The 9,768-nt window shown below is 38.1% G+C and overlaps 1 protein-coding gene across 2 annotated transcripts; it reads left to right on the forward strand.

Moving 5' to 3' along the window:
- The first annotated feature begins 3,684 nt into the window (after positions 1-3,684).
- LOC131460536 (uncharacterized) lies at positions 3,685-6,363 on the forward strand. 2 transcript variants are annotated; one of them, XM_058631131.1, is made up of 4 exons: positions 3,685-3,890; positions 3,986-4,281; positions 4,375-4,507; positions 5,268-6,363. In XM_058631131.1, the coding sequence occupies exons 2-4, from the start codon at positions 3,990-3,992 to the stop codon at positions 5,659-5,661; spliced, it is 819 nt and encodes a 272-aa protein (XP_058487114.1). In that variant the 5' UTR covers positions 3,685-3,890; positions 3,986-3,989; the 3' UTR covers positions 5,662-6,363. The 2 variants fall into 2 exon arrangements, with proteins under 2 accessions (XP_058487114.1, XP_058487115.1); XM_058631132.1 differs by lacking the exon at positions 3,685-3,890 and having other exon boundaries at positions 3,897-4,281.
- Positions 6,364-9,768: the final 3,405 nt, after the last annotated feature.

Consider the following 9,768-nt stretch of genomic DNA (forward strand, 5'->3'; position numbering starts at 1 on the left):
AATTCCAAAATCTCTTAAATATAAAAACTTAATTGTAAAAACACTTAAGTGGAAGGGTTTGCTTTAAACACGTGATCATATGTTGAATGATTAAATTATTACAAAGTCTATTTCACACTCATTCACCAAATGATGTGTGTTCCAGCACATTAAAAAAAGAGTGAGGGAAAATGAGGTGGGCAAATTAGCAAAACAAGCAACACAGAGAAACCATGGAGTTATCAGAGCTCAAACTAGAAGATATGTGTTTTCTCACTCAGTGCAGTTGGTGATGCTAAATCCTCATGTTGCTGTTTATTTTCAATGGGTGGAAAATTGCAGAAAATGTTCAGCATAAAAAAGTGTAAATAGCACACACACACAGAAATGTGAGCAAGTGTGTCTGAGTTGGACATTTTGACATAATGAATTGTTGAAATTTGCTGAACATTTTAAATGGTGGAAGATGATGACATAATAAAATAAACATGAAAACAATACTTGGGAATCGATGACTCATCATTCTCAAATAATAATCAGGGAAACAGGTAAACAGATGGGGCCACACAGTGGAACACGTAAGAAGCTTTGCTTCCTGGTCTGGGTCTTTCTGTGTGTAATTTGCATGTTTTCTCTGGGTTCTCTGGTTTCCTTACAGAGGTTAATTGGACACTCAAAATTGATCATAGGTGTGGATGTGAAAGCAAATGGTCGTTTCTATATTTTGGTCTTGCAATGGACTGGCAACCTGTTCTCTACCTTTCGTCAGCTGGGATTGGCACCAGCAGCCCTACTGGCGGAGGATCAAGTGGAAAGTGATGGATTCCTAACCCATAGGGAAACCTTTGGAAATTTGGGAATTGCTGACTCATCCCATCTCATCATGTGTGGCTAAAAAGTGGAAAAAAGCCACACGGGGCAGATTCCTATACGGTCAAGAAATAAACCCCTAAATTAGGTACAACTGTTCAACTGCTTGTTCATGCAAATATCCAGTTCATCTTGTCCAATCACAAGGCAGTAATTCATTGCAGACATGACAATGTCTAAATGTGTAAAAGGAAAAAAAGGAGCACTGTGTAACATATAGGGAAGGGGTCTATTGGTGGAAAATATACATACTACCCATAATTGTATTTTCATAAGTACATAATTGATTATGAAAAGTGTATGGTTTTCAAGGCAATGCAAATAAATGGTTTCACACATAAATAAATTATAAGGTCAAGGGAAAGATTGCCTCAGAGGAACACAAAAGGTTTAATCAGTGTCTAGTGGTGATGAATTGGTGCTCATCATCAGTTATTATCAGTTATTTACCGGATAAAAAGAAAAAGAAAATAAAAACCTGAGCACAGGAGAGGAGAGGGTTGGTTGAGGAGCTTAAACTTACTCACTTCGATGCATCAAAGCAGTCTTTAGAACGTCTGTTTGACAGTTTGAAGATTGTCTGGTTTGTTGTAAATAGTCTCAGCTAGGCTTGTTATTATATATATCTATATATATTATTATATATATATTATATTTTTTACATCATCAACAACACACATTCTGATCGGGTTAGATGTGTACCACTTGGAAGCAAATCTTCAAAGCAAAAGCTACTATAGTTTGTTAACGTGACATTCATGAGTAAGGGAGGGGTTAGATGAAGCTTCTTGAACTCTCCAGCCAAAATGGTTTACAAGGTTAATTTCTCGAGGCTTCATGTCCCCCCACCGCTAGTCAAAGACTGTCAAACCGCCAGATATATTATAGGTCATGTTTATCAATTTATAATACAACAAACTGCAACAGTGCAGCCATGGGAATGACTGCCAAGTTAAATAAATAAATTCATCTTAATGAATTCATATGACTAAAATCTCTATTTTTGATTTATGATGGGTATGCAACATGACAATACAATGGAATCTAAAATTACTTGATGTTTATCAATGAATAATTTTTTATTAACATTTTAATAACTCATGACAGGGGAACAATTGTTTTTAAACTGTTGCAGTGTTTTTGACAACGTAAGAGGTATTGAATGTTCGTGGGAACATGAAGCGGGCAGTGGATTCTCAAAATGTTCACAGCAGTATAAAAAAAATGTTCCTCCAACAAATCGCCAACACTAACCCACAAAGTGTGAGTTGATCCATTGTGGTAAGAGACTGAAATGTACCTGTGGGTCGTATGCTGGAATTACAAACCATAGGACAGTTTGAGTCAAGGTTTTATCTACTGGCAGTTTGCTTAGTGGTTAAAGCTTTGTATTTGGTGTAGTTGACATGCGTTCAACTCCCATGTTACATTTTTACACACGCTCATTTTTATTTTGAATTTTCACTGCCTAACCATGACTTTGTTTTTGCCCTAACCCTAACCTCACTCCTTCTGTGAGCCATAACCTTAACCTCTGTAACATTGTGCCTAGTTGAGTAGAAATACCTATGAGTTGTATTAAAGATTCATGTTTTTATTAATCCCCTTGGGGTAAGTATTCCTCTGCATTTGACCCATCCTAGAATTAGGAGCAGTGGGCTGCCACACTGAGTAGCACCCAGGGAGCATTGGGGGTTGGGTTGGGTACCCTTTTTTGGCCAGGTGGGGATTTGAGCCGGCGACCCTCCGGTTACAAGCCAAGTTCCCTTTCCACATGGCCACAGGCTGACCTGCTATTCAGGGATTGACCAAAACAACCCGTAGGTATGTTTCAGTTGGAGGACTTGTTGAATTATGTTCATAAAGCACATTAAAACTCAAACAACTTCCTAAACCAGTGAGGCTTCAGACGCCATTAGTGATGTCACTGGCCCTTAAAGAAGCAAGCCTTGATACGCTCCTCTGCACACTACATCCCATCACTGGTGAGTTTAGGATGTAGGGTTGTAGGGTAGGTTTGTCATTAGACAACACAAGGTTTCACACATTGGACCTTTAAGTGACTTTAAGTGTGGCAGGATTCTTGGTGCCAGATGGGCTGGGCTGCTGATATTGTTTATCCACTGGGATTTTCACGTACAACCATTTCTAAGATTTCCGGAGAAAATATCCAGTAAGCAACAGTTTTCTCAGCAAAAATGCCAGAGGTCAGAGGAGAATGAGTAGACTCTTTTTGAAATGACATTACAACATTGCACCTCTTGGTACACAGCCTGCCGGAAAGTATTGGTAGTAGAAGAAGAAGAGGAAGGATTTCAAGTGACAACCACACATCAGGGAGCTGCGATGGGGAGCTTTGGACTGTGTTGACGAGCTGTGGTAAAGAAATACAAACTGTGATTGAGAACTTTGTGCTGTGGGGGGCAGCTGTTCACTTCTCGGTATACAGCCTGCCAGAAATGATCATTAGAAGAAGAAGAACTTTGAACTGTGAACTTGTCAGAAGAAGAATAGGACTACTGTATCTCTGAAAACATTGAACAGATTGTCTACAGCAGCATACTGTACATTATATATATATGTATATACATATTGTAGGAGCCAGAGATAAGTTAGTTTAGTTCAGGGTTAGGGCGGGTGGTTGATGCAAGATTTGACACCTGTTACAATGTCATTTATTAACAGTTGGAGTTAACTGTTGGCCTTAAGCCTTTGATTAAATAGCAAGGAAAGGAACGTGGCTTTGTGGCCTTTCTGATGTTAATTTGTTCTTTAGATAAAAGCTACCATGGACACTTTGATATCTTTGACGGTATGTACTGAAAACTATCTAGCAGTTGGATGGGTGTGTCCATTTGATAAGCTTTACTAAGTTTTGGTGTAACAAGGTGTAACAAGGTTTTCACTATGTGACATTAGGTCTTGTCTTACTGTTGGAATCTATAGATAGTCATTCACAAACTGAACATCAAGGGAATATTTCTATGTGTTGTTGATCCTCGAGTAGCTTGGATACATGTGGATAGAAATGTAACTTGAATGTACGGCAAGTGGAAATAAATGTGCAAACCTTAACATTTTAAATAGTCAAGTTTTCAAATTGTCTATGTGTAATTCTGTTTTGTTTTGTTTTTAGAAAAATGCCTCTCCAGCTTCTTGAAGGAATGTCCAGCAGGAAGCGAAGACCTAACTGGACAGATCAGGAGTGTCTCCTCCTGGCCCAGTTAATGCAGGAAAAGAAAGACATAATCAGAGGAAAATGTAGCACTGGAGTATCGATACAAGATAAAAGACAGGCGTGGGAGGAAATAACCCAAGCCATAAATACCACCTTTCCCCAGATTCAGCGCACAGTTTCTGACTGCAACAAAAAGTGGGAAAATCTGCTGTCAAAGTCGAGGGAGGAGATCAAACGACAGAAAAGGCAATCAGGTACATGATTGGTGTAAAAACTCATAATATGTATCATTAAATCTGTTAAGTAAGAATTTTTATCCAGACATGACATCATTCTTTTATTTACAGATGGAGGTGTGTCCCTTGACGAGTTAAGTGCTGTGACCCAATTAGTGATTTCAGTGATGAACCTCTCAGATATGCTGCACCAAGATGGAGAAGACTGCTCATTGTCAGACTTGGTGGAAACACAACAAAACCGGTAGTTTATTTATTTATTTATTCATTTGTTGCATTCATACCTGTACTTAACGTACTACAAATGGAATGTACCATTAACATGAAATCTGAATATATTGTATGTCTGAAGCTTGGATTCACTTTGAATGGAAGTCTTTGGGAAAATGAGCTTCTTCTTCTCAACATCTGTAATCTTTTTCCTGAGCAGTTAATGGTATGCATCGCTAGTTTCAGGTCTTCTTCAACAACACATGATGCCAATTTTGTAAATTATGATCTCATTTAGAGGTAAAATAGATGATAAAGCACAACACATATGTGTTGTGCACATAGATGATGTGCTTTATCATCTATTTTACCTCTAAATGAGATCATAATTTACAAAATTGGCATCATGTGTTGTTGAAGAAGACCTGAAACTAGCGAACACACTGGTGTCCACTCATGGACACCAGTGTGACTGACAGCTGCTATCGTACAACAGGGGCATAACTGCTGGTGACATGAATTTCCATTTGCAAATCATCAACATGACGCCAAACAAAGACAAACCCATGCACAAGTTTAGGTGAATCAGTTCCATTTTTAAGCTTTCTACTCACAACGAAACCTGCATCATTTTGGGCATTTCGTGTTGATGAAGATATTTCTTTACACAATGCTGTGTTCAGTGTCCTTGGGGATAAGGTATAATAAATAGGTTGTTTATTGGTATTTGAATGTGCTGGCCCTGTATGTGAAACAGCTTATTAAACACATTCATTGATTATTTTTATTTCCAGTTTCAGATGTGAAAAAGATTTGAACAGTCACACAGATGATGACAGTTTCACAAACAAATGTCCACTGACAGGACACGAGTTCTCTACATACCCACAACCGCCCAGCTCTCCAGGAGAACAGAAAATGACTGCTTTTACCAGTCTCCCGAGATCACATGTAGTACAGTTTGGTGCTGCCCATGCCTCCTTCTTAATGGCCTCTGGAGAACACCCAGATACTCCCTGCTCTACTTCTCCAACCACAGCCCACTGCACCTCTTTGCAAGAGCGAATGGATTTGGAAATGTCTGTGTTGAGAAGACAAGAGGCCGTCCTCAAGCTGCAAGAGGAATATTACACGCTAAAAATCAAGTTGATGCGAAAGCAAATGGAAGAGCCACCGCAAAAGGACTAAAAAACAAACTTGTACAAAACAGAGCTGTAGCTGAATGTGACAGTGAATGTTATGATTTGTCAGTGGTACTCTTGAAATCTGTGAAGTGTTTTGGCTAATGTGAAACACCAAAACATATTTAATCTAGGTCAGGATTTACTCCATATCACAAAATGAAACTTTCAGCAGGTTTGTTCCATTATCCTTATGTGACCCAGTCCCTTGCTGCCTGACATTTTGGGTTTAAATAAAAAATAAATACAATACAATCTGTGAGAGTAGTATATGGACCATGTTAATGTATTGTATTGTTTCTGTCTGCCATGTTTTGTTGTGGAGGACAGTTAAATTGAACTTATCCTTTGCCTGTTGGCTCACATACTGGAAAAATAAATTACTGCAGAACCATATTAAAATACATTAAAGCATTTATTTCCAAATTCATTTGACCATATCCGGTGGAAATTTGTTCATGTGTAAATCATTTGTTGCTTGAAACAGCATCAGGCCCTATACAGTAACTGTGGAATTTCAATACACTACATTCTTGACATGGATGTATATTTTGAAGAAACTGTAATTTGTGATTTTCTGGCAGGAAATACCAATCTGTGTAGTCTTACACTGAGTTTATTTGCTGAATGCTGCCATTGACTCCTAAGTGCAAATTTGCAAGCTGTAAATGTCTGACATGTACCAATAAAAGTATTTGTTAAAATTGAACTTGCCAGTGTAAGTAAATCAAAAATAATGTCCCGTCTAGACAAATGCAGTTATTTGTGTGTAATATTCCTCATAAATCCATTTATTTGTAAGTGACTAGAGTTGGCACCCAGATGTAAGCTGCGGGGCCCACAGTGTTGAATAAAAGCCTGTTATTTGCTGTGTGGTTTGCTCATTTCCTTTGTTAGTGTTGTGCCAGAGTGCGTTACAGCTGAGTGCTGTGACCGTCTCCCCTTTTCTGCCGCCTCAGCATTAACTGCTCATCATTCATTTTTTTTTTCCTTCACTCGTTTCGCTTTGACTGCAGCAGGAGAGCAGCTTTTCAAGATTTCAGGCACAAACCAAGCCATGATTACTGTTTTGATTCGTAATGTCCTCCAGACTGTAACTTACCACTGGATGAATCACAACAACTTGTACTGATCTAGAATGGTTAGCTGGCTAAAGAGTTGTTATTACAACAACAGATCTTTGACTGGTGTAGGGTCTTGAGCTGGATTTTGTAGAAGAACCAGTGACAGGACTGGCAGGCAAGAGTAAACCTGAGGTTATCATTGGAGAAGGTGTGACTGGCCATTGTTGCTACAGTTGAGGGTGGGGCGTCTTGTCTGGGCAGAGGCCTGTTTCGTGGCTAGTGGGAACAAACAATGTGAAAATGCATTTTTAACCAGAATTCCAGCAAGAGCCATTGGATCTCCATAAAACTGGATGAGATCCCAATGTTTGCAGGTCCTGATGTGCTCATCAAGATTAGTGAGTTTTTGTACATACATACATACATTTGAACAGGTGTGCTCAACTTGATCAAAAAACAAGTGAATGAAAAGGGAAAAGATGATGATCATGAAAAAAAGAAGGAGAACCAGAGTGGCAGCATAGCCATATCGTTTCAAACGGGCTGTTTGGGCAACTGTGGCCATGTAGGCTTTACATGTCCTTGCTCAACTTCTAATTTACTGTTTAACTTCTACTTCTTAACTTCTACTTTACTGCTTAAAAGTAGTGATAAAATAAACTAACAGATGGTAACATAAACAATGGACACACTACACCTTAAGCAAACCCATGCAAACAGACATAGCAAAGTGAGAAAACGTGTTCAAACAGTTTGACAAGACATGTGCTACAAATACGCCACACCAACAAATATGCAACCACACACAACAATATGTGCAAGCTCTCTGTACAATCAAAATAGAGCAAGATGGGACACTTGTTGTTACATTGTTGCTCACTTTCCAGCACAACTGATGAGCAGCTGGAACATCAAAAATCAAAAAATGATGTAAATACTTTGCACTGATGACAAATGAGCTCCCCGCTTACACACTCCACTGAAATCATCATAGTTGCAATTTAAACAGTTACCTCGCAGTTTGATTAAAGAAAAAGAAAAGTTCACTCTAAAGTGTAAAATCTCCTTCATGTTTGCCCTGGAGGACATTTGATGTGGATTTGTGTTCAGTCACGTGATCGATCACACGACAGAAGACTGTAACACAGCATGAGTTTTCCTACTGCGACTGTAAGCGAATGTGATTTGTGAAATTACCAATTAATATTCTTATAGAGTGACTTGTTTGCCATACCAGTTTATGGCTGATAGAAGGCGCTAAAGGGTGTTCTGAAGAGACGTTACCCGCATTAAAACCAGCTGATTGAAAGATAAAGTTTCTGTGCCAGTGTATTGATATTCAGAGGTCACAAATACATAGTCACTGACTTTATCACATACCGTTCTGATGCGGTAAATCATGCCTTTATTTAGATTTTCCACTTTTCCATGTGAATATGTGACACAAACACAGATGAATGAATGAGTATTTTATATAATTGCTCTCGTCACTGACTTGATTGAAACCACCTTTACAAACCTCAGCTGTTTCTAATCACAATAAAAACATTTTAATCAAATACAAACATCAGTTTATCATGCAGTCATTCAAGACTAATGTCATCACTGTACCACATGAACCACATGTCATCACTGTAATGTTTAATGCAGGGTAATAAAACGAAGGTAAAAAAAAACTGCGTTGGTGTGAGCAAAGATTAAGCAAAGAGCAAAGAATAAATAGCCACGGTAACTTTTGTGCCACTGCTTTCGTGCAACCGATTCGAGGGTAAGTTTAGGATAAGTAACATACATTAGGGTGGGGCACACAATCAACAGGGAACATGGGACAGAAAGCAAAACTCGACAAAGTACACACACTAGGATGAAGTACAATACAACACAGGAAACCAGAGACAGAACTAAAGCAAACAGAACAACAAATAGTCCCAACTGAATACATTTTCAATTTGCACAATTTTTCCCCAACCTTTTAGTTTTACAATTGTATGTGTATACAGTATATCCAACAAACACATGTATGCAGTGGCTATTCAGAACTATGTAAAACATGATGTGCAATAAACTGACACTTCGAGCCCAGCCTACTTTGGACAGTCTTAAGATTTTGATTGAGCAAACAACAATTGTGGGTGCAAGGTCCCAAATTTAAATGGGTGATGTATGTAAATCTAATCTAAACTCCTGCTACCTGTACACAGATACCCAAATACATGTCACCTAATATCACCCTTATAAATTGTTATGCAACTATGTAGTTCCATTTTCTATATTTATTGTATGCCATTATGTCAGTATCAGTTTTTGCTTTCTACCATACACAAATAAAAATGTCAGTAATAGTGTAATATGTGTAATAGTAACAGTGAGCACTCAAACACACCAACAATTACTAAAAAAACACACAAAAACAGAGTTTGCACGGGCACTGCACTAGTTTTAAATAACATGCAAAATCAAGCTGTAATTTATTTGCCAAACATCTCTTGGAAATGTGTTCACGAATTCAAATTTGTATTACATGTTGTGGATATGGCTTTATATTTAGCTGCTACATTATGCACAAATTGAAAAGAATTATCAAATTTATAGTGCGATTGAGTCACAAATGTTTGTCGTCTGCTTTGCATTACAGCACAGTAACAATATTAATTTTGTAATAAGGAGGTAATACTATGGTAATACCATCTTATTTCATAGCAAAGTAATAATGGCGCGTTTCCAGTTTTAGACCCTCCAAGGTGTTGTTTTACATGAAGTCAGTGGCACACAAAGTACTATTCCATTTTTATCCATGAACATGCTACATTATTTTTGTGTGCACAATATTGTGTACAGTGTTGTTGCTGACAGTGACTAACAAAGGCTAGCCTGAGATACGCTTGCGTTGTTTTTTTCTTGAATGCACCACAACAATGGAAAAAGTGTGAGGGACATAAAGGAGGGCAAATTTCAAGATTTCAATTCTGATACCCAAATATTTTAATCTGAAGGTATAAAACTAATAGTAGCCTGAAGTAATTCTCGTTACCAGGCTATGTGGATATTAC

This window comes from Solea solea, chromosome 6, assembly GCF_958295425.1.
Source record: "Solea solea chromosome 6, fSolSol10.1, whole genome shotgun sequence".
NCBI classification, from domain to species: domain Eukaryota; kingdom Metazoa; phylum Chordata; class Actinopteri; order Pleuronectiformes; family Soleidae; genus Solea; species Solea solea.

What these genes read in the sequence shown, in the direction of transcription:
- LOC131460536 (XM_058631131.1), top strand. Translation starts at nt 3,990, where the DNA reads ATGCCTCTCCAGCTTCTTGAAGGAATGTCCAGCAGGAAGCGAAGACCT. An exon ending in ACGACAGAAAAGGCAATCAG is followed by an intron (nt 4,282 to 4,374) that starts GTACATGATTGG and finishes TTTTATTTACAG; the next exon opens with ATGGAGGTGTGTCCCTTGAC. An exon ending in GTGGAAACACAACAAAACCG is followed by an intron (nt 4,508 to 5,267) that starts GTAGTTTATTTA and finishes TTTTATTTCCAG; the next exon opens with TTTCAGATGTGAAAAAGATT.